The sequence below is a fragment of the Lasioglossum baleicum genome, chromosome 2 (assembly GCF_051020765.1).
Source record: "Lasioglossum baleicum chromosome 2, iyLasBale1, whole genome shotgun sequence".
In the NCBI taxonomy this organism is placed as follows: domain Eukaryota; kingdom Metazoa; phylum Arthropoda; class Insecta; order Hymenoptera; family Halictidae; genus Lasioglossum; species Lasioglossum baleicum.
This window is the reverse complement of record NC_134930.1, coordinates 17,749,909-17,775,382: the sequence shown is the minus strand read 5'-3', so window position 1 is coordinate 17,775,382 and position 25,474 is coordinate 17,749,909. Positions and strand designations below refer to the sequence as shown.

Below are 25,474 nucleotides of genomic sequence, written 5' to 3'. Positions count from 1 at the left end.
CTCGCCTTCCTCTCTTCCTTCCTCTCTCCCTTCCTCTCTGCAACAGTCTCTCCCTCTCGCTCTTTATATTCTCCCTTTCGTGGACCTGTCTCCTTCCATCCGTGTTCCCGTTGAGCCGCAGCTCGCCGCGGCTCCTCCGAGCGCTAAATAAAGTAAAAGTTTAATGGCGCACATCCGTTGTTCCGATAGATATCTTAATGCGACCGGATTTTCAAGTCCCTTGAGATAAGTGCGCGCCGATGAAACCCAACGGCGCAAGGGCCCGATAAACGACGCTCGATCCACCGTTCAACCGTTTTTTCGGGTCGCCTCTAATGACCGGCCCATAACAATGTCGATCGACGAAAAGGTTATTAGGCGGGATTCCGCGGTGGACCGAGATCACGCGCTGCGATAACGCCGCCGAATTCATTGTGCTATTTTTTCGAACGGCGACTTGCGAACGCGCCGCCGACAGATACGCATCTCTCGCAACTTCCACAGTCGAACCGACGAAAATTCTTGACGTCTTTGAAAGGAATGTTACTGGGACCAGCGAACACCAGCTTCAAGATGTAGGGGAGATGATGTGGGGGATGGCCACCTCCGGGTTTGATCAAACTTGATGGTAGCTCGGGTGTCTTTTTTTGGGGGAAGTCCGTTTAACCCTTTGGGGCCGAGAACCTTCTCTGTAAAACGAAATTATGAAGAAATAAATGTAATAAATGTACACAAATTTTATTGGGTTTATGCTGTGCGTTTCTGCTGTATATAGTCAGTAACAATTATACAGGCTATGCACGACCGATATTATTATAGCTACTAAATGCAGCAGGTTCGGCAAACCCTCGGGAGCGGAACCGAGATTTCTAAGACCTATTAAACAATCGCCGTCGGGTAACGTGTTAATGGGGACAGGAGCGTGGTTCGAAACCGCGAACGAAAACGAACGCGTCCCCCTCCAATCCGAGGCGTAAACGATTGTTAACCGCTTATCCGCGCGCCACTCCCGAAGCAGACGGTTTAACCAGAGAGTTACGACTCTCGAGCTCGTTACGCATGCATAAGCGCGGGCATAAAACACATTGGAATTGCGCGAGAGAGCAACGTCGGCGGTGCGGTACGGTGGCGTGGCTGGCGAGTTTCGTCCCGGGGAGTTTCGTCGTCATCGTCTTCGTCTCTAGTATGGTCGTTGGCGAAGGAGAAATCGCTCTCGACCCTCATTTCCCGATTTCTTCCGGTGGACGACGAAGGGCAACGGGCGCCCTTAAGCCTTCAAAACGTTCGCGCGTCTGTTCTTGCTTTCACAGGACGACGATGATCCTTTTTTCACGGGGGCTGCTGGTCTCGACTATCCGCTTCGCCTTCCGGCGATCCGCTCTCGCGCGATGTCGAGCGGGCGAGGGCGACGACGGGCGTCGTTACTCGCGCTGATTTAGTTGAAGGCTGCGAATTTACGGATCCACCCTTTTCTTGCGGGACTGCCCTCTGCGAGAACCCAGAGCGGAGAGCTCCGAGAGAGCAGAGAGCGGAGCCCTTTCTCGTTAGCCGCCTACATTATATTACCCATCGAGGCGCATACATCATTCCCTCTTTATGTAAGTATCTATAACAGCCCGAGAAACATTTGCAGCTCGCGCTACGAGAGACGCCGGGCCTGCACTTCGCGTGGGCTGCCAGCCGTACGCGCGAGCGACCGCCACTCGCAAGGCTCCACGAGTTGCTCCTTCTATCTCTCTCTTTCTCGTTTGTTTTCATGATAGTTCGCTTTCTTTCTTTCTTTCTTTCTCTGGCTCGGCTGCTTGAGCAACGCCGCAGAATTGATGTACTGCGTCCGACGAACAATGCCTCGTACCGCGACCAGACGCGTTCAATCGCTGCGAAGAAAGCCCACGTGCTCCGCGCCGATCCATTTCGAGCCGAGCTCGCCTCTCTGCTGATCGCCTAAGAGGACCCTTGCTCGACTGACCATGGTGAGGATGGGTTCAACACCCATGACCGAACACGCGATCTACGACTTTTGTTTACCAACGTTAATGACCGCAGACAGGAATTATTGTCTCTCTTTTCTATGAACATCTGCGAAAACTCTTGTCCAATGTCCAATGTTTGGAATGTGTCCAATGTCCAATTTGTTCACAGCAGGAAGAATACGATTATTTATCTTTGCAGCACATTGACCTCTCACTACGTTAATTAGACATCAAAGAAAACACTTACCTGAGAAAAAGAGGGTGGGCGGAGCAGCATTTATATGTATAGTATACAATATTGCACTGCCATAAGCTAATCTCCAGGCGATTTTAGCAAGCTAACATGTTAGAGGCCACCCTAGGTCAAATGTGGCTGTAAAATCAATTTTCTTACATTAGAGGAGTCATGCGAAGTGTTGGCTATTTGCGTTGATGCAAAGTTGCAACCTTTGCATAGCTGAATCACTCGCACGTTTCATCGTCCCTGAATTTATCTCTTTACACGTGCTGCAATAATCCGTTATTTTATAGATAGCATTTTCGAATTTTTTGGGGGAAGAGGTCGAACGAGGTCAAATCCGAAGAGTGAACTAGTCACGGAATTGATCCCTCGCATCTTATACATCGATTAAGTAAAAGTCATTAACAGAACTTTCCGTACTCTTTCAAGCAACTTAGACACCTACCGGGTTGCATTATTTAATGGCGGAATGGTCGTGAAATTGATTCCACGCGTATACATCAATTAAGTAAAAGTCATTAAGAGTACTTTCCATGTTCTCCGAGTATAATATCTTGAACACGTGCCGTGTCGTGGGTGAATTATTTAATGAACATCTATATTTTGTAACGGGTTGCATTTATTATCCCGTTTTTAATAAAACGAGCTACAGTTAGCCTCATTGATATCCAACATACATGTTGCACATTTGATCATAATTGGTTTTCACGATTTTCAGCTAATTCTTTCACCACCTTTAATCATTTATAACTCGTAAACCAAATTACCAATTTCGATGAAACTTTCGGTATGTATATAAATTGTATGAATCTACAAAACACATTTTTTAAATTTTCGGTACAAGCCCAAATAAAAAAGTTGTAAAAAATTTTTCCAAAATCGTTCTGGCTAAATTGTTTGATCTCACGGACTGTACCCACTCTACGCGTTCCCAACAGACAATCGCAAGAGCGCCGAACCACCGAAGCACCTCAGCATCAACGGGAAATTGTTATCTCGTTCAGTAAACTCTTGAATTTACAAGCATAAGTAGGCGTGTCCTTATCGCAGCTTATCGAACGGCGATAGGCTAACTATCGGATCTACGCCAATCTACAATCTTCTCTCTGACTAGTCACGGATGCAAGTGCGTTCGACTATCGTGCGAAATCGGTCCCGCTTATCTCGCGCTCTTTGCTTGTACAATACAGCCTAAGTTTCCGCTCGAGAGAACATTTGCGACACCTTCGTTAACACGTTAATACCGGTGAATGATACCGAACAAGGGATTCGAGTTACTAGATTTTCTGTTACACCTTGCATATGCGTTTAATGCAAATTATAGTATACCGTGTCGGAACTGGTGGACAGAATTATTATTAATGCTAATTTAGTATTAACTACTACACTCTTTGTGGTCTATTACCAAATAAATGGTGGCAACTGAATAGTCTTAGTTAGAGGAAACATTATTTAACAGCAAAGTTTAATCTCTTATTATTTTTAAGCGTTGTTTTTAAAAAATTTGAGAACAAATGGTGATCCGGACTCGCTAGCATAAAATCTTCGAACCAGAGTACGCTGGTCAAAATTATGTCCTCATTAAGAATTGCACAAGATCAGTATTTCTCCAAGGTGCATTTCGAAATGCACTCTGGAATAAATGAACCTGTCAGAGTTAAACGTTTAATCTCCCCATCCGATACGAGAGCAGAATCAAAGGACGCCGAAAAGAGCAACGGAATTGGCCCGAAAAAATGTACGAATCTTCACTTCATTACCATGGGCGAGCCGCTCCGGTAATTCCAATATTATCACGTTCCGCGAGCGAATCGGTCCGATCATTATAATTCGTTTATATCTGGCCGTTTATAATTCAAGATTCTACGAGGACCACTAACGCGACCGGTAATCTCGCGACGCCAGACATTGTCGTTCATCGTACGTACCCGGGGCCGGCTTTGCAGATTACGCAAGAGCTATAATTATTACCTCACATTGGCAGAAAAATGATAATTACTTTACATGCTTAATTACGATCCCGGGGCGGGCATGTCCCGCGGGCCCGATAGGCCGCGATAGCGCTTTAATGGCATAAGAATTAATTATACGCTGCACGCGATACGAAGAAAGTATCTCGGCCCTTTTATTCGGTAGGGGAGGCATTAGGCGCTTAATTGCCCGGACATTGCGTTAACGAAGATCAATGGCAGCCCCGGCATCGAGACTTTCTTCAGATTAAGGGGCCTGTAATATTTTGTTCGGAGTCAACGTGAATTTGATCCACCGGCTTTCACGATAGCTCGCGGTGTGCGGCGACACGGCCTCCCAGTAGTTAGTTTACAACGTGTTAGCCGGTGTTTGTTAATGATTTTAATATGGTGGAAATTGTTGGACGTCTCTCTGAGAGATTTTCTTCGGTGTGCTGTCTATGTTTTGTCTGTTTAGCACTTAGTCCTAATTTTTTTATGTCCTTGAGGAATTAATTCGTTTTGGCAGACGCTTTCATATGATATAAAAAAAATACATAGCATACCATTGAAAAGTTGCAGATCACCGTTATAAAAAAATTACACACGCCAGTACAACTTTTTCCTCTTTCATTTTTCTCTGATGTTTACTGTTTGCAAGAAAAACGCTGGCTAACGCGAACAACCTGATGATAGAACCCGTAATAGGATCGAGAATGTTTTTTCAACATAAATTTCCATAAACTAATCTATAGCAATTTGTATCTGCATAAAGACCCGCAATCCAATTATAATTATATACATATAACTATCTTTCATGCTGTTTTAATCCTCTTCCGGATTAACATTATTATCTGATTAACGGAACAACTACCAGATCCATCATAATGACAAGTACCGGACATTTTTTTACAATTACTGAACTAACTTACAAACACTGAATAAATTCATTCATAAAATTGCATGCGATCTGAATATACACGGGCTTGTTAGAACCAGTATAATTGGAAAACAATAAAAAAAAGAATTAATTGAATTCATTGCGGTGTTCAACTACTTATGTACCCAGTGATGGATTATATATATTTTTTCTGACTCGTGATAATTCATATAGTCTTGGTTACATTAAATTACTCACTAGTCTTATTAATCTTGTTTTTCTTCTAAAATTAATTTTTAAGATTGGATTATGTATATTCCCATCTAATTTTTGTTAAATAATCTGCGAAGACTGAAATTTCCACAAAGATTCGCAGTCTGATTACACGACCAAAGTTTTCTAGATCCAAATTATTTATACAGTAAAATTAATGTTCTCCCCACTGCAACTTTCGTCGAGGAGACTCCAAAAATCGAAATTACCAGAAGGATCGCTAATTCTAGTTCCCGCGTGGCGTTCATTTCTCAAAGGCGAAACTCAGCGAGGCTGTTAATCCTATCCGAGAGTTGGCACGATCCGCAGAGTAAGGGACGAAACATTTACCGGGTCTCCGACGTCGTATGCATCGGCACCGGTGCATTGTTGCGCGCTGCCTCGATGTTATCTGCGCTGGTGACGTTGTCGTGAATTGTAAGACACCGGCGGGGCCGCCGACTCGCGGATGGAAACGAAACGAAAACGTAAACGAACGGATCGAAGAAACGGCCACGGCCACGTGAAATATACGTCCGCGTTTCTCTTCTATCCGGCCGATTATCTCGAGGCTGCTGTCGCTCACGCGGTAATTGTCTCTGCCCCGGGACCCGACCGGCCGAACCGTTCGATTCTTAATGAGACGTACGATTGCTCCCAATTTGGTATACTCACTACCCTTCGCGGGACCCCGAGCACCAACGATCCAGCGTAAATCTCCGTCACGCAGCTGTCGCGCTATTATGTCGCAAGGGATTTACTGCGGCCTCTGCATGCACGCCGAAATCACCATCAACGCTCGCGATATGCCCAGATCACCCTAAATAATCACTTCCATCGGGAGACCTATTGTCTCCTACCTATAGCATTCATTAGCTCCACAAAATTCATTCGTGGCCCTCACAATGTATTATAACTTTATTTTTTAAATTAAGTAATTGATATAATACATTATATTATAGACTGCGGATCTTTATGCAAAATAAAAATGTTCTGCATTGATTGTGGGAAGCATGAATAAAATAAAAATTGATTTCATCCTTTAATGATTTTGTTACATTCAAAACAACATTACGATATTCTTAAATTATCTAATCCGTTACTGTTTCATATTTCACCCACATATCCCACCCGTAAGGCGTTGGTTTGGATAAGGCGGAGATGCAAATCTGGAAAATGAGCCTCGTGGTCATAAGCCAGCAGCTATTAAAGATTTATATTTAAAACAGATAGTAGAAAGGGAGTCACGTGAAAGCATAATGGACGAAAAACACACTGCGTGTTCAACAGTCGGCATTAGTCAATACTATTGACTCAATAGACGTGGTGTAATATTGCTTCACGATACTGCTCGGCCACATATTGCGAAAGAAACAGTAAAAAAATTAGCAGAGTTGAAGTATGAAGTTCTTCCTCACCCTCATTATTCGCCTGACCTGTCACCTACTGGTTACCATTTTTTCAAGCACCTAAAAAATATTCAAAGTGCTGTAAAAACTGCATTTGATGAATTGATTGGAATTGAAGGCATTGAGGCACTTGTATCACGATGGAAGAAGTGCATTGATATCGATGGAAATTATTTCAATTAATGGAATATGAATAAAGCTTGTAAAATAAAATTTTATGTTAAAGATTCAAAACGGCCATTTCATTTGCAACAACCTAATACTTCAATTATCTTATTCTTATTCTTAGCTATTCAATATTCAATACTCATTAAAAAGTTATGAACAATTTCAATCATTCCCAAAGACATAAAACCGTATAAGAACTCTCATCAACCATTAAATATAATCAAGCGTCATAAACACTCCCTAACGAAATGAAACAGCACCTCTCACCCAATCCGCTGAACAAAATTCAAACCCAACCACTTCCCGAACACCGCAAGACAGTTATACCCACCAGAAAACCTCGTACTCCCAGCAGCCATAATTCGACATCGTTCGACGAATCCTTATCCCGGTCCTCGCGACTTTATAAAAACGTGTCGGCGATCCCGTCAGAATTTTATAAAATCACCGAGCCTCTTCAGGGTTATCTCGAGCCGTGGACAGTGGCTGGTATCAGCGAGATAAACCGGGCACATATTGGGAATAATATCCCAATCAACGTTAAATAAATCGTTTCCGTGGGTCGGCGTCCAGGTCCTGACTCCGTTCGCCGGCTTGTTAAAAGCGTCCGGTAACGTGGCCGTTCGTTTATTAACGATCACGATTTATGATCGACGCCCGATCGCCGGACACCGGTGTCCGGCTGTAAACCGACGTATTTACGAGGCGTTACCGCTGCGAGATCCACCGTGGAATCCGACAATGCCCGAGGGACACTCGGTTTTTTTCATTTTCATTAAACGTTGTCGGAGTGGAATTCCGGCGGGTATCGAATCGAAAAACGCGTTAATGCGTCGCGCGTTGACGCGCCGCGCAACATCCGCGAGTCACCGGGGGCCTCTTCACTCGCAATCGGAGATATGCAAGAATTATCCAGTCGCCGGTTGGCGGCTGGCTTTCGCGATGTTTCGCAGGGGAAGATAAGCGCGCGTAGATTGCGAGGATGGAAAAGGGAGAAGAGGCCCGGGGGTACAATTATTAAAAACCGGTAGAATCCACGGTTGTTCTCCGGGCCCGAACATCCCATTGGGCCTAAGTACCTATTTGTTGTTGTCGTCCGGCAGGTATGCCTCGCACCGGCAAGCTGCGAGACACGCACCGCGTGCTCAGTGATAAATTTCATCGGAACGACGAATGGTTGTTCGGGATTTGTACTTCCTGGCCAAGAGGGAAAATCTCCACGGTTCTCCGATGGAATTTACCTTTACCTTTACCTGCCCGAACAGCGCGGGGACCGCGCGAGCGCGCGCATCGGCCACGCTCGGTTGGCGGTTTTTTGTCCGCTAGCAGCGGAAAAAGCGCCGACAACCACGCGACTTCGTGGAACACCAGCCCCGAGAGCGATAACAAATACATGCGCCGGGATCCTGGAGACTATCGTGCGGACCGCACGCTTGTTGTGTTCCTCTTCCACGTTTAACTCCCAGGATCCGCGGGGACAATGTTGATCGGCGAGTGATTGCTGCGGCGGATAGTGGGCCAGATCGACGCGCTAGCTATTCATGAGCTAAAAAATCAAAGTCCTTAAATGTGTTTCTTAAATGTCCATTACATTCGAGAAAACGATAATATTAATTAAAGTTATTCGAAACTCTCGTTACAATCAGCGTTCAAAGATCAAACTTTTTCAGATACGATTTATCACCGAAAAAATTCCTTTTCTTCATAATGATGTCCTGGAAAACCTACTGAAGATTAGGTGCTCAATTTTGATGTGATAAAAATTAATATCTAGCATTAGACGCAAGATCGTGTCACCCACATATGACCGACGTGCTAAACTCGGAGATACCGCGCAGCAATCGTGCCCCGACGTCGCCTGATCTCGATCCCGAAACGGGTAGCGAGCGGATCGAGAGGATCGACCGCGAGAGGATCACGGAAGGATCTCGCCGAGTGCTGGGAGGGTAGAGGTGGGCAGGGTAGGGTACGGGAGGAGACGGCAGGAGACAAGAGACGAGAGCAAAGGAGTTACGGTCGAGTCCAGGCCCGTCTGACAGTGAGGTGTCGGGTGGTCGGGGTCCGGCTTGCTGTCAGCTTGTCAGCCTGTCAGCCCACGCACGTTGGCACCGCGGCAGTCGGGGCTCTCGTGTGGATTCGCACACGGACTGTTCGCGCCGCGTACACACCATGCCCTCTTGCCGACCATTGTTCCCTTGCGGTGCATCTACTGCATAGACGCGAGAGCTGACGTTCTGTGCAACGCGCTGTGCAACGTTTCTCGGTGCAACGGCGACAAGTCGAATCCGCGGCTTACACGGGGACGTCATTAGTCGCGGGATCGCGGACGTCGATCCATCCGGCTCGTTCGATCCGTTTTAACGAGCGCTCCTCGAAAATTCCGCGCGCGGTTCTCTCACCCCTAAAGGCGTTCCTCGCCGATTCCGGAGGCGACGTCGTTCCGATTGGATTCCACGCGGCGCTCGAATCACCGGGATTAAGAACGTGACGAACGGAGATTCGGTTTTTTCACGGACTAGGATAGCCGTTCTTATTCGCTCGTGCACCGGCGACGCGGCTACCAACTGGTTGAACTATTGCTTAATAAGTAAACGCTAAGCGGAATCGCTGCGGAACACTGCTCTTTTAATTAATCACGCTTCTCTCAGCTAGCCTTTATGGGCCGGCCCGGCGCGCTTAGCATCATTGTAAACGTTCTTTCTTCTGTTCTTCTGATTAAGTGTATTATGTTCCCGGGTGTTCTGTTGTTCTTCTATTCTCTACTATATTGGGAGTACAAATAAGTCTCCGTCGTTTTTCATCTTAAATTGGGCATTTATTGCGAAAGAACGGCACCTTATGTTTTATTCCAAGTATTGTCCATCGCTGGCCACTACTTTTTACCATCTTTCTGCCAGCATCCTGATAACGCGTTAGAAGAACACTTCATCTTTTGACGCTATCCATGAATCGACCCAATTTTTGGTATCTTCATATGATGTGAAGTGCTGCTCAAACAGGCCATGCGTCATCGATCGAAACAAGTAGTAATCAGAAGGAGCAATGTCTGGTGAATACGGCGCGTAGGGTAAAACTTTCCAATTAAGTGTTTCCAAGTAGGTTTTGACCGGCGTCGCAGCATGAGGACGAGCATTATCATGCAGAAGAATGATTTTGTCGTGTCTGGAGCAATAATGGGCGCGTTTCTCCTTGAGTGCTCGGCTCAATCTCATGAATTGAGATCGGTAGAGAGCTCCAGGAATGGTTTCCTTCGGTTTGAGCAACTCATAATACATGACACCAAGCTGGTCCCACCAAATACACAGATATCTAATTCACCGTTCTTAAACTTTTGAAACCACTCACGACAACTTCTCTCACTTAATGCAGCCTTATCACAGCCTTCTACAAGCAATCGATGCGCCTCAGCTGCAGATTTCTTCAAATTAAAGAAGTAAATCAGAACTTCCCGCAAATGACGTTTATTCGGCTCAAAACTCGACATTTTCGCACGAAAGAAATGTACGACGCTGATACACAATCACTAAAATTTCGCGGTTATGTTGTTGACAGATGTTCAACCTTACGATATGACGTCTTACATCTGACACTAGCCGCCATAACTTACTGGTTGCGCTATCTGATTTCAGACGGCGGAGACTTATTTGTATTACCAATACTTCCGAGAGTCTGGGAATCTTTCTATGGAAAATAAAAATTGTATACATTAATTTGAAGGATCAGATCTGACGTAGATAATTATTTGTTTTCTTAAAAATATTGACAAGACGCATCACTCATTTTTTATCATTTATGTTCATAGCAATCGCATTTAAAAGCAATTCTCCGTAAACGTCGGATAATTACCGAAACCTAATTACGAGCAGTGTTAAAAGGAAGTGGAAGAGAAAATAAGAGATTGGAAGCGAATAATAGCGTGTGTGGATAGATCACCGAAGTGATTAGCTAGGAGATACCATGTTTTGTAAATCAAATCCTCTTACATGACTGCGTGGCAGGAAAATAACAAAAATATGTTCCACTCTACCAGAAATTTATCTACAATTCATCGAGGAATTCATGAAGTCCATTTCTAGAATAAACAGTCTATAAATAGTACACACATGCGTCCATCCAGGTGAAAACATTGCGCGCCTTTATTAACTGCATGGTGAGTTACGGGGAAGTTTTCACATAAACGGCTTCATGAAAGTTCAACAAACTGTATTTAATTGTCCAGAGAAATGCATAATAAATTCTTTATTGCGAATATGTTCAGTCAATATTTTACGATTATTAAGAAAGTTCTTGTCTACGTAGCTCCTTATAATTAACACAATTTTTATTTTGCATGAAGATCTTTTTGTCACGGACAACGCGTGATTCTAACAACGGTAACAGTGATCGAACCCTGTATGTGTTCCAGCCAAATACCGCAGACCCACCAAGTCACAATTGCGATGATGCGTTTCCGAGAAGAAGAAACCTGCACCGACAATCACAATCAGCGATCATCTCACTCCTATTACCCTCACGTCACGAGCCCGAAGTGATTTTAGCAGGGTAGACAGTTATTACGGATAATGCACATTTCTTTCGCGTAGCAGACGACTCCGAGGCGATCTCTGCCCGCGAAATTAGCATTCGAAATCCTCCGCGAAGATGACACACTAACAGAACCGTTTTCCGTTCACGAATAAATTGCAGCTTTCGCTGAAAAAAAAGAAAAGAAACAGAAAGAGGGGTTGTTCGTTCCCGCGAGCAGCACGCGAACGCAACGCTCGCCGACGGAATGCGTGTAACGGGCGTAGAGGCGTCTTGAGGCTCTGATAATTAATATAATCGGGCCGTACGTGAAGCGGAAAGATGGATACCGAGCGATTAATTAAAAGGCAGTAATTGGCTAATTAAATTTTATGGGCTACAAATGTAAACATTATCGCGTCTTATCGTTCCGCGCGCGGCTAATAGATGAATCCGCGTTCAATTTGCCTCGGCGCGTAGGTTCCGTCCTCGCTGTATTCATTTGTAAACTAACCGACACGATGCGGCCAGTTTATTCAAATCGACCGTCTCCGTATCCCCTAACAAGCGTTAATACCACGATTTTCTATTTCCCCTTTGACGCAACTTAATTCCTCATTAGGAATCATCGAGAAAATTAGGAATCACCGCGTCGAAATCATCGAGAAAAAACCAACGGCGAATCCATCGTTCACCGGGAATTAATATCACGCTCCGATACGAATCTCGTATCCGCGCTCGTTCATTGTACCCAGTCTATACTTCCTCGATTTCCTTGCTGACGGCACGATTTTCTATTTCCGCGGCGCTGTCTTTCACCGTTGCTTTCCGGACTTTCGTCGAGATCGAGTGAAGAGGCTTGTATCTGATCCCATTGGTTAAATAAATAGTCAAAGTTCTTTCTTGTCGCCAGACTTGTGTCCCCACTCTACTTTCCCCTTCTATGACGCTATTCCCCCACGCCTCCGCCATGGCCTGGTCACGTGACGCGTTCTTTGTCTGTCGCGCACGTGTCACAATGTCATGTGATTAATCCGATACTAGCTGGGTTATTAACACTAAACGAGCACTAAAAATGATTAAAATGTTTTAGCTCAGAAAAACTCTATTTATTTAGATTTTGTGGAATTTTGATTACAATGTGTGCTTGGATGAAGAAATTTATCGTATCAATTTCCATGTAAGCAACTTCATAATTTCAATAGTTGTGAGACGAAAAATATAAAACCGGTCATCTGACCGGCAGTGGTAGGTTTAGTGCTAATACTGGTGCTGCCTGGCCTGAATTGCACTTTCATTCGAACTGCGCCACGAGATCCTCCTTATCTGCACGCTACTGTTCCGCATCAACGTGTAATTTCTGCGACGGCGATAAGCCTCGCCGACTACATACCTTTCGCGGAAGAACCACTTACCTAGTCGTTGCCGGAACAATACGTCCGAGAAAACGCTTGTCCGTCGACGCCGCGCAGATACCGAGATAGTCTCGGACCACTGGAACCGACGGAAGCGTCGTTCATCCGCGACGCTCGACATTTCCATGCCGGATTAGGGTCGCTCGCTATGCCTCTGATTGCCATTGTCGGCGGGCCATTTGAATGGTATTCACTTCTTTCACAGATCGGAATAATATTTTATTCTTATCTTGTCAAAATTTAAGAAAATGCAGATAAATATAAATGATCTTTTACTTTTAAAAAATTAATAATACTGACATTAAGGAAATTTTTCGTGATCGTTGTTTTCACGTCGCTGTTCAATTTATGAAGTAATAAGGTGTTCAAAGTATGACACTTGCCACGTATCCCTTGATTTTAAGGTGGCGTTCGTTCCCGTAAATTTTCGAAGGTAACCGTCGCTGTATAAATTCCTTTAGTGAACGCATGAATATCGAAGCGCATGCGGCAGCACCGTAAATTATCGGGAACTTTATTAATTACCGGAGGCGTTATTATTCTGTATCGGTGTAAATTACTTCCTGCCGTGACTAATTGGCGGGCCTGACCGCGGCGCACTTTGAAGCTGGATTCTTATATAAATTAAATAATTGAACGGGCAGCTGATAGACGCCCGCGGCGAGTCGCCGCTTTTATCGTACGGGACGCGTCCGTTCCCGTGCGTGGTTTCGCAAGAAACTGAAACGTTCCGTGCCGATTTGCTATGATCGGCGCGTTACAAATCGATCCGGCCTGCAGTTGATTATTGTAACCGATGCTTGTTTGATATTATCGACGGCACGTTATTAAACTGATAGTGTTACGTGTCGATACGTGTCTGGTGTCAATAGGTATTAATTACTTCGTGACTGATCACTTCCTTCACATTTCTTTCTGTTCCCGTGCAAACATTATTTCACCCTTTTTTGCATCCTCAGAGCATTCAGAACTTTCCAGTCGGACTTTGTGCGCGCGATCATTCGAAATACAAAAGGCCGTAAATTGACTCGGTCGACCATAAATAAATACAAATAAATTGGATTTCGTCGTCGAAGGGGTTTAAAAAAATTCGTGGATGTACTTGTAGTTCACCGAGTGTGTTTCGGTCCCGTTGCTGCCGGACATTATCCCGGAGAACAATCTGGGACGCACGTCCGTGCAATCGCAGCCGGCTGCGGCGCAAAGTTCGCGGTGCTCACCCCTAAACGTATCATTATCCGGTAACCCATCTTAATTGACCTCACCCCTGAGCTCACGGTTGGTCGGTAATCGGTGCGATTAAATCACTCGATCGCCGACGCAACTTACGTATATGATAATTCAGTGGGTAACCAAAGCCGGCGGTCAATGGTCGCGCACCTGTTCTCTAAACTCCTTTTGCCTCCTCTCTCTCTCTCTCTCTTTCTTTCTACCTTGCTGTCCTTTCTTTCGTCTCCTTCTATACCGACTCGCACGCCTCTCACTGTTCCTGTCCTCTCCCTCTATCTATCTTTCCCGCGTCTTTGTTTCTCTTTTCTTTCGCTTTCTCTGTTCCTCCCTCCCTTTCTCTCTCTTTCGCTCCCGTGGGTCAAGGCACGTCTAGGTTGTTGCGAGGCCGTTTACCCCTCACCGCGGTACACACAACACACCCGTGTCCCTCTTTCTCCGTCTCGTTCCTCCCTCTCTTATCCACAGTTACGTTACCTTCGCGTACTAACCTCGTATATCTAATAATCTCGTTTCGTCCACGCACAGAATCGGGACACCGGCTCGTTTCGAGAACGAGTAGCTCGCGTTCCGATCCGGGAGCACGGCTGCTCCCAAGGAGATCAAATCCTTGTCTCGTCGTGTCCAGTCAACCTCATAACAACAATTTTATTTTACTTTTTTATTAAGCATTTCAGATCTCAGTCAAGATCTATTTTTGCTGCACTGAAACAAATTGCAGTGTACATATACACATTCACACATACACAGTCCACACTATATCAAATAAAATTCGCAGTTTACATTTTTTCAAGAACTTAAAAATAAGAAGACAAGCCCCAATATTGGGTCGGGCAACCAACATTTAGCAAGCTTAAGGGCAACTGAAGCTCAACACATTACCGATCGGTGATTATTGCATAATTTTGAAGAATCTATGGTACATGGCTAAACACTCTTTAATGGAACCTTCAATAGCAACAGCAATTGTTATTATAAACTAACAAGTCACCCTTAATAACATCATCGAATAGTTTCATTTAAGATTGCAATATAAAAGAAAATTTCTATGCTGTCTTTTGGTACAGCACAATTATTGAAAATCCTATTAATAGGCTTCCGGTAGATAAAGTGTTAATTTTACGCAACTGTTGAATTAGCTCAGATCGCTGTAAATCGAAGAGGCTACATTGCCAAACAATATGATTAATATCCTGACTACTGTGTCCGCAGTCGCATTTCGGGTCACTAATAATTCTTACACGAAATAGAGACGAATTAAGACTATAATGATCGGCTCTGCACCGATTAATAGTTACAATAAATTCTCGTGGGAGACGTTCGTGTTTAAACCATGGCTTAGACCTCCCAATATAATATTGGTTGAAAAATATTTTCCCTTTCATCAAGCCTTGCTCTAAAAGAGCAATCTTTCTGGTTTGTATATATGCGCATTTCTCTTGAACTCCTCATACAAGTCAGTAAATGGAATTGGTAATATTGAGGCACTGCAGGCTTCTGTGGCTGATTTAGCTAAACTGTCCGCAAGTTCGTTACCTTGAATACCCTTATGGGAGGGGATCCAATAAAATTTAATGCCATTGCTGTTCTGATTATTTTTCAACAAAATATTATATTTCCTTTTTATCTCGAGTATGATGTTGTTTGTTTTGATTCTATTTTAATTCTATTTTTATTCGTCGAATTCTATCTATAGTACTGTCTCGATATTTGTGGACATTTTCGGTAGGAATGTGACTTACATCATATTCAGACTTCATTCCTTGATTCCTTGATCTGTAGCGTCGAAGGACTCACTTCGTCCCAGTTGCAAAGGCGGGATAGGTGAACTGTCTTTTTCAAGCCTCGTCGCTGGTACCGCTAAAAGGCTCGATCGTAAATGGCAACGAAGAATGGCAGCATCGTACTACGGATGAAAGGTGAGTCAGTTCAGATGCGGAAACGTGTCGCTAGCTTCGCAAGGTTCCGACGCACGGTCATCGTGACACAGTCATCTGCAATCTGCATGTCGCCAACGTCGCCTTTCACTGAGCGACGCACAGTGGTCCGGTTCGATGAATTTAGAGACATCTTGCTACTTTCGCAGTCTGGTAATACGGCGACGCACACCGGCTGGGTCGGCACAAACGATGGCGGAGTGATGATTAGCCTGATTATGGTTGACCGCGCGCGACATCGCGTGCACATGACAGCGGAAAATTTGCAATTTCTCGATGAGCTTATTTTCACTTTTTGTTTGATGTCTTTTTCATAGCAAAATAATTTTTTTGTAAACCGAAATAACATTAATAGATGATGTATAACGGGGGTGAAAAATTATAATGTTTACATTTTCATTGCGACATTAATGAATAAAAAAGAAGATCGATCATAAAGACGAATTCTGGAAACTTTTCAGCAAACTGTCGCACAATTCCTGGACTTGCATCGCCGCGCGACGTCCCGAAGATTTAATGGACAAATAGAAAGACGCTTGCGCTTGTAATATATGATTATCATCGGATACTTTCCGTCTAAACTGCCGTAATACGTGGTTGAATAGTAAATAATTGCGGCGCTCGCGGAAAAATAGATGCCGTAGATGAAGAGGGTAAGGAACGAACGAACGAGGAGGAGAGGAGAGAGAGAGAGAGAGAGAGAGAGAAACCCAAGCGACGCAATGTCGAGTATAATAGTTAATAAATACCTCAGCAGCATCACGGGCATTAGGGCCCTCGGTATCGCTTACATGAAAGGCAATCTCGTCGGCCGGACTCCTCGCGATTAATTATCCCTGACGAAAGCTTTTCACCGGCGCACATCGTACAACTGTTCAAATTAATTGCTTATTCTGTGACCGACTGGCCGGCGATAAGGAGTGCACCGTCATTCGCGCAAGGTCAAAGAGGAACCCGTCGATCACCGACAAAAGTCATCGTTGAAAATTACCAGGCGATACGCTTCCTGCTTACTAGAAAGCGGATATTCATTTCGCGCGATCACCTGGCCGATTAAATCCCGCGAACAATGTTGCAATTATCGCTCTTATCATTTATTTCAACGTCACCGATCCTCTGGGATGACATTCTCAGCCTCGTCGGTAAACTGCGGATCTTTAGGCATTTGCAACTTTTTCAAATACCATAAACTGTGTGTATCGTGAATCTTCGTCGATGAAAAACAGTTTCTCTTCTTTTAATTTCTCTTGAAGGATATGATTGGAGCGGAGTTCTTTTATAATTAAATACCCAGCCTAAGACAAAGACTTTTTCATAGGAAACAGCACATCGCAGTGCATAAAAACAGACAATTTAAAAAAATTGGTCAAAATGATTCCTGGTAAGGAATTGAAACGGAAAGAACATAGATCAAGAGTGCTTGTCGAAAGAAATGACTTCGGCCCGATTTTTTCGAAGAATCAGCGTCTGTGCGTTACTTCAGATAACAAAAGAAGCCGGTGCGAGAAAAACGGGTCCGTCGGGGAAGTAGATAAGCAAACGGAGTGCAGTTCTTGCACCCTTGTGCGCGAGCGTGCCGCGATGCGTCGGTCCCCTCAGAAAATCCATGGGGGAGAAAAAGAAAGGAAACGGTTTCCAGGTTTTATCCAGGAGTCAGCGTGCGGCTACGCACTACCAATTTGTAGGCGCGTGCATGCGTGGCGCGGACGATTCACAAGATCCCCTTGCTCTCTCTGTCTCTCTCTCTCTCTTCTCTCTTCCTCCCTTTCTCTCTTTTTCTGCCGTGTTGGTGGTATGTACGCACGCGAGAACACCTACACGACAACGTCCGGTTGCGCGTATCCCAGCCCCGTTGTAGTCCCGGTTTCTCTTCGCCGCATGCGTTATAATCTCGATATCCCATATATCCACGTACAAGACATGCCTCCCATTTTAAATATACCATCGTGTAATTCATAATAAATGACTTATAAATGCAATGTACTTTTTGTGCCGGGGCATCGCGCGCCCGTCGTGCGAGCAACCACGCCGTGGCTCTGGCTCCTCCTTTTCTTTCGATCAGGATACGTGTACGCATGTAGAGACGCTGTAGTATATACAAGAGGAGAGCATGTATACGTTACGTGCGTGAGAGTAGAAATGCAGCCACGCATGCAGTTCGAAATAGCGCGCACGAACGCAAGCGCACCCCTGTGACCGCATCCGTCTTGCACATGGAAATCTTTTCTGGCGCGCAGGAGCGAGAGTCTCTTCTGCTCCGATGATTTAGAGAAATCGAAACTAGAACGGAACGGGAGCAGGCGGTCCCGTCTCACCTCCGCATTCCAGCCTGCTCGGTATTCTCGTCGAGATTTTATTGTTCCGCTGGCTTCGGTGCCGGCCGAACGGGAGCCTCTTGCTCGATGCTTTAATCAAATTGCTGATCATTATTTACTTGAATATATTTCATCTGTTGATTCCTACTGCATACGCGGCGGTTTGTTCGATAACCGGGTTTCAGCACTATTTAAAAACTGGGTTTGGAAGCCTGTTTATCTGGATAGTAGAAATTGGGAAACTGATCTGACTAGTTTTCTGAAACACTGAAATTTGTGGAAAGGGTTGGATGATTAAATAAATTCAATAAGAAGTATTACATCTAAAAAAATGAAGGTGACCTTCATATCTCTGTAAAATGGACAAAGTAGCAACAAAATTATTACAGATCTATACGTAATGCACTCCTTAAAACCATGCGACTGTTAAAGTAACTTCTGTGCAACAACAAAAATGTGAATACAGTTCTTCAGCTCGTACAGAGTACATCACTGTCAACACATTCTAATAAAATAGTGGTGGTACAACAAGGTGCACACACTCCGTCGATCCACACAATGTTTTCCCAATCGAGCAAGCTAAAACGCGTCCACAAGAAACCCATTAAATCGCGTGACTCTCGCAACACTTATCCCCGGTGCGATACGGGTGCAAGATAGTACATCCCCCATCAATCCTGCGATTACGATTCTTCCTGTATCAGCGATACTCACCATAAAAGTCTCGACCTTCCATCGTGGTCGTACACCGTGCAAGAAATCCTACACGCGACTCGACTCGCCGCGCCAACAAACACAAACAAACAAACAACCAGCAACAACAACAACAACAGGAGACGAAAAGCCGTCTATCGAGTGATCTATCTCCGGCCACTTAAATGGTTGTCGCCGATACGAATTACCGAGTAGTCGAGCCCTCGGAATCTTTGTATTTCCCCGTGTGTATCCGTCCGAGTGGGCCGATGGCGGCGAGAGTCTGCGTGACCGTGTGCCTCCGGTAAGAGACACGCTGGAAGATTTATCGAAACCCGATGCGGCAAATGCGTCGATATATGTATGTCGGGGAGGAAGGGAGGGCCGGTACGAAAACGCTCGAAGAATCGCTCGATACGAAAAATAAAGGAAATCGGCTTCGGTCGCCGAGGGAAGTCGACGCGCGAGCGTGCGCTCTCGGACGCGCGCGCGCGCGCGAGAACGTTTCGCTCGCTCGTTCTCTCCGCTTGCAGCTCGCCTGAGCGTAGCAGCAGGGGTGCGATTAATCGTCGTAAGCAATCGCTTATATTCTGGAATTTTAATTCGCAGTCAGTTAAGCGTGCATCGTAGCCTACGGGACGAACAAAACGTCCGGCGTATATTGCGAAAAGCGGGATTCAAGCGGCGCGGCGCGGCAGCGCGCGGCAACGCGAACTGCAACGGAGTTTAGGTGCATCCGAGCGCGGACGGTGCATCTACGTCGAATGCATACCATCGGCGCGGCGCCTGAAATCTAGTAAGAGAGAGGCCTATACCGAGCTCGACACCTGCGACTCAGACGAACGAAGCGGTCGTACCGGTCGCGGATTGTAAAAGTGACAACGGCCAGCCTCGGCGTTTAACCTGACAACTATAATACTGGTCGCGACGATAATACGGCCGGAGAAACGCAATCGCTGTGATAGAGGAAGGACGGATTTCTACCGAGGGCTTATCTGGTAGGGCGCTGGGATTCAGCTGTGGAAGATTTGTCGGGTTTAAGAAAGGTTTGGATTGAAGGACGTTGAAAGGCGTTGATGTTGGGTAGCGGTTTGATGATCGGAAATGAATCGAGAAGGTGAAAGTGGGATGGTGAGTGAATATTGGGTTAGTAAGAATGGTATGTTGCGTGGTTTGTTTGTGTGTTTGTGGATGAGGAGTGTTTTGACCCTTTGGGTCCAGGTTGGAGGATTGAACGTGAGCGAGACATGACAAAATTAGGCTCTTGGTACAGTTCAGGGATACAGCTCAAAGGGACAGCCAAGGGTACAATCAATAAGATGCAACCAAGATGGTACAACCAAGGGTACAGTCAACAACATACAACCAACAAGGTCCTACCAAGGACACAATCAGCAAGATACAACCAACAAGATGCAGCCAACGAGGTACAACCAAGGATACAATCAACAAGATACAAGCAACAAAGTACAACCAAGAGTACATTCAACAAGGTGCAACGAGGGACACAATCAGCAAGATACAATAGGGTTAATCTTCAGTTACTCATTTTGTATGTACAAAGTACAGTTACTCACCTTGTATGTACAAAGTACAGTTACTATAAAAATCAGCAACGTACAAGGAAATGGTACAACCAACAGCTTTAATTAAAAAGTGTACATGAATGTCCTGCTTCTTTATTCACAAACACTTCATTGATTTATTGTATTTAGTCACTTCGCTATTCCAGGCTAATGGTAAAAATTGGTCCAAGGGTTTGTCATTCCGTTCGGAGAGTACCATACGTTCGATAATCGTGTAAGAAAAGGGGCACCGCGTGGGAAGTCGTATAAACAGTCATAAATCGTCGGTGCCTCCGAGTTCGCTATCTGAAAATGGCCGGGGCCGCCTACAAATAGCGAAGTATGACCGAAGCCGGACCCCTAAATCATCCTCGGTTTCCTGTAACCCTGTCGGTTCGGTTCGCGAACCGCTCGGCGTGCTTCTTTTTCGCGTGGAATCGGCTGGAAAGTACGCGCGGCATGTGTATTACTTATAATAGCGGCGATACGCGCGCGCGCGGCTGTGTACAAAGATGTAAAACGCGCGTTGCGCCCCCTTACCCGCAGGAGAAGATTCCACGTACGCCCGCAGCGGGGTGCCGCCGCTAAATAATGCAATAACATAAGAATTATGGCAACTTAATGATACTTTATGTATAATTATATGCTGGCGGTTACAGGCCGCCGCCGCCGCCGTCGCTCGCCATCGCGCAGGACGGTCGTTTTGTCCCGATTGCGGGTGGCAGTCTATTCTCGTCCTTACCTGTAAATTGCGATTCGCGACGTCGCGTGATTTTCTACCACCACGAGAGATTGCCTCGCCTGTTTTTCCCCTACGATGGGAACGAGCGTTATTGGCGAATTCGTTTTCGCTGATCACCAGCGAAACAACCATACGAACCAGTCTCCGCTTTGATAAAACATTGTTAATGTACCACGCACAGTGGGGCGAAACGACCTGGTGGCGATCAGAAATCTGTACAGGATATTTCCACGATAGCGTTCAGTTTCTGTGCCACCGAGTACAAGGGAGGATAGGAAACATGGAGCACTGAATTCTTTTCCAAAGACTTCTACAATTAAAGTATATTATAATAACATTCTTGCAAGTAATTTCATGGAGCCCCTAAGATTGGAACTTTACTAAAATTGTAATGATATTCTCCTCTAAAAGTATCGACGGTTAACGTATCTGTCGAACGCACAGTGACACACTGAACGCCGAGGTTTCACGAGCGACAAGATGGCGAATCTCGGGGCCTGGTCCTCGAGATAAGAAGATGATTCTCGGGGCGTTCCGTTAACGCGGCTAAAAACGGCGAAGTTTCAGCGCTTATCGGGTGCTCCTATCTGAAGTTAATAACGCGGATAAAAACGGCCTGCCCGTGGAAACCGCGAACACGCATCGGGTCCGGCCGATGTTTAAGAGGATCGACAATTATGGTCGGACAGGCCATTACCAGCGGCGCGTATGGGTATACGGGTAACGTGTTTTTAAACGGGCAAACCTCCGTGGCTTTTAACGTTGTGCCTGAAAAGGCGCACAAAGTCATCGGACCCGTCAAAAGTTCCGCAGGGCAACCGGTATACGTATTGCGTGACACGGTCGCGGTAATTCTCGCGTGCACGCATCGCGCGAACACTTTGTGATCGAAAATTAAAAATAACTGGGCAAATTACGCGCGAGTCCTGCCCGCCGGGATCGAACAGAGGAATATTAAGTATCCCCTAAGCTACGGGAGAGGAGACCGTTCGAAGTTGTCGCGTTACAATGTAAAGAGGAACGTAGACAGTTGATCCCCATCAAATTGCCGGCGATTAAACTCGCCGCAGGATGCCTAACGGCGCGAACCCTCGTCGAAAACGCGATCTCATCTTCGGCCACGTGATGCCCGGAATAATGGAACCCGATGCCGATCGACAGGGGAAAAAAGATTCACGGCCGTTTTGTGCAACGAGTCCACCGCGAGACAGTATGCTAATGACTCCTACCTGGCTGCAAGAACGAGCGAAATACGCCTTAAAGGTATGAACGAAGACTGATAGAGCCCAGACATGAACCGAATCCAGTTTTGCACGCTAGTTTGAAACCCAGGTTTGGAGACATGATATACGAGGCGACGCACACTGCGCTGAAAAGCACGTTTTCTCGACATAATTACATTACTTGAACATTATCAGCCGATACAAAAACATGTCTCGAACGAAAGTTGTAGGATACGAAAATTTTTCAATCAAAATTAATCAATAGCCTGTACATGATTATTTTGTATTTGCATTAAAAAATTCTTTAGACATTTATTTGACGACGTGATAAATTCCCATCGTTGCCAGTCTTGCTGAAGTCCTTTTTCAGATGAATGAAGATTTCTAGGTATTAGGTATTCCGACGGGGGCATACTGTATACCAATTTTGATCAGCAAGACGGACATCGTAGAAATTGGCTTCATCAATCATAAAACACATTAGACGCAGTCGTTCGAACGAACGATTCAAGTACCCAGTCATTTCATTCACGTGCATCCCAACCAAAGTTGGAAACCACTGCGCGAATTATATGGTAGACATCAAAGTATGTTTGTTAAGATAACCATCTCAACATGTTCATTATACCAAATTTTTGTGGAGTTTCAAAATGGATTATGGTTAATTACACTTGTACAACCTGTTATCATGTGCACACTTTATGAATGCTTAAAGAAAAATGTTCATATATGGCACTCTGAACTGGTAAGTAGGAATAATTACAATAATTTGGGTACGATACAATCTAGATATTTCAATACCTTTAATCAGTGGCGTGCTGAATGTTAGAAAAATTGTTTCAACTCAAAAGTTACAGCTTCATTTGTATAGTGGGAATAAAATAACATTTGCGGCGGTATTGATTATTATCGGCTATAAATTATGGTTCAAGTCTGGTAGAATTACATATGTACCTCGCAGAAATATAGGCTTATCGAAATTGACGGGTTCGTTAATAAAAATCGCAATAAACGAAAAATCACTTCCATCAATTGGATCGTTTCTTGCACCAGAAATGGAAAAACTCCATTAATTTTTTCAAGATTTCGTGGATACAACTGCGGAGATCCACGCCCAGAAAATGGGTAGCTGATAAATTAAAAAAATCGCAGGCTGCATCGATACAGGGACGCTTTCTGAGATTCGGATCTGAATGCTAGATCATAATTCGATCAACGGTCGATGGTGCGTATAATGCACTACATGGTATATTCGAACGCTGCTCTAGGCTTGTCTAGAGCGATCAATCTGTAAAATTGCAAAAAGACACAAGATCGTACAGAGGGATATCAGGTTCTGGCGTCCCGCAGTTTACCCAAATTGCAGTCCAGAGCGTTGCAGATCTGTAGCCTAACTCCACGTTGCTCGCTACCGGTTTGTAAACATCGATCTATTAGAACGCGGGCAGTGAAAGCTGTTGTGTCTCGCCTGTGGCCGATCCGCCTAACGAGGTGTTATTTTCTTAATAGATTTCCAACGGGGCAGAGTGGCGCGTGTTCGATTGCGTGAGAGGGGAGAGATGCAAGGGGGCGACGACTGGCAAATTATTGCTGATAAGGAAACTCAGGATGAAATACACCAGAAGAACATAGGAAAAGTTGATGCTGTATTGCGTTGCAAACGCTTTTATTTATTTGGGTCGTTGATCCTTGAACTCGGCAGAATTTACAAAGTTTGCTACAATCTCGGTACAATCTGCTGTCGAGCGCTGTCATTGTCTTCAGCCAATAAAAGAAAAGGTATTTCTCTGTTCGCTTACATCGTAGCGGTCCTCTGGAAAAATACGCTCTCTACACGCATTTTTCTGCTGGCATAAATCTGTACGTAGGTGAATGAAATGGGATGTTTCATAATTTTGTCCGCCGGAGTAGTCGCAGGATCATTCGTGGATCGTGAAAGTTCGTCGTGTGGATCGCGTGGCGGTGTTCCCGCGATAACGAGCCGTTGCCCTTCGAAAGTTTGACGAGTCCGAGGCGGTTTCGTGCGGCTCCGGATCCGCAGACAAAAATCCGGCGGCTGTGAACGTGGGGGGCTGCGAGGGGGATGGGGTGTGGGGGGGTTGAGAGCGGTAGAAGGAGAGAGAGACTGGTAATTTATAATGTGTAATATGTAAAGTGGTAATGGACGGCCGGTTGTAGTGGTCGCGTTCGATGCAGCCTGGAACTGCAGGTTGAGAGAGTCTCGAGGCAGTCGAGCAGCCCAGGCAACTGGCTGCGGAGATGTTGCGAGGGGGCACCGTGGGGCGAAAGGGGGGCTCCAGGGGCGTCGTATGGGGTACCTGGCCCCGAGAGGGCAACGACGACGTAAGGGGGATGAGGGAGCGAGAAGGAGACAAAGTGGTGGCTGCCTCGAAGAAAGACGAAGAGGAAATCTCTATACGAACGAACAAGAGAGAGAGAGAGAGAGAAAGGATGATGATCGGGGGCCAAGGGGGACAGGGCGGAGGAAAGAGAAAGAGAACATCAACCGCCACTGCTTGCGTGTCGAGGCTTAATGAATGCAAACCACGATCCGGAGGCAGCCCGCTCGACCTGTTGTTTTCCAGTCCAGATAGCCTATAATTTTTATTGTCACGGGAGAAATAGCAGCCTGATGGAGGCACGGCTTATCTTGGTCCTCGTTTTGCGTCCCAGCAAGCATGTTCCATGCGTTTTGTTGCCCTCTCTTTAGCCCTCGCCGTCTCCCCCTAGTCTTCCCGGCGCTCTTTCGTACTTTCTCACCACCATCCCGCCCACAGATTTTACCCCCGCGTCTCTCTCTTTCTCTCTCATTCTGTCCTCCTCCTCTATCGTCCTCCTCCCTCTCGCTCTCTCTCTCTTTTTCTCCTTTCATTTTCGAAATCGTCGGACACCGGGCCAGGATGGTAACAAAACGTCGCCGGAAGATGGACGAGCCTTCCGACTCAAAGCTCACGGTACCTGCTGAACGCTGTCTTCTCCGTAGACTCGTTTCGGGAGAACCGA

The 25,474-nt window shown here is 45.5% G+C and overlaps 2 protein-coding genes across 5 annotated transcripts in view; both read left to right on the top strand.

Moving 5' to 3' along the window:
* Sox102f (transcription factor Sox102F) overlaps nt 1–25,474 on the top strand; it is a 395,175-nt gene that overhangs the window by 9,983 nt on the left and 359,718 nt on the right. The window lies entirely within an intron of this gene.
* Nucleotides 7,950–24,534, top strand: LOC143218639 (uncharacterized). Of its 3 annotated transcripts, none has more exons than XM_076443981.1 (2): nt 7,950–20,072; nt 20,220–24,534. In XM_076443981.1, the coding sequence occupies exons 1-2, from the start codon at nt 20,046–20,048 to the stop codon at nt 20,592–20,594; spliced, it is 402 nt and encodes a 133-aa protein (XP_076300096.1). In that variant the 5' UTR covers nt 7,950–20,045; the 3' UTR covers nt 20,595–24,534. The 3 variants fall into 3 exon arrangements, with proteins under 3 accessions (XP_076300096.1, XP_076300105.1, XP_076300088.1); XM_076443990.1 differs by having other exon boundaries at nt 20,215–24,534; XM_076443973.1 differs by having other exon boundaries at nt 20,163–24,534.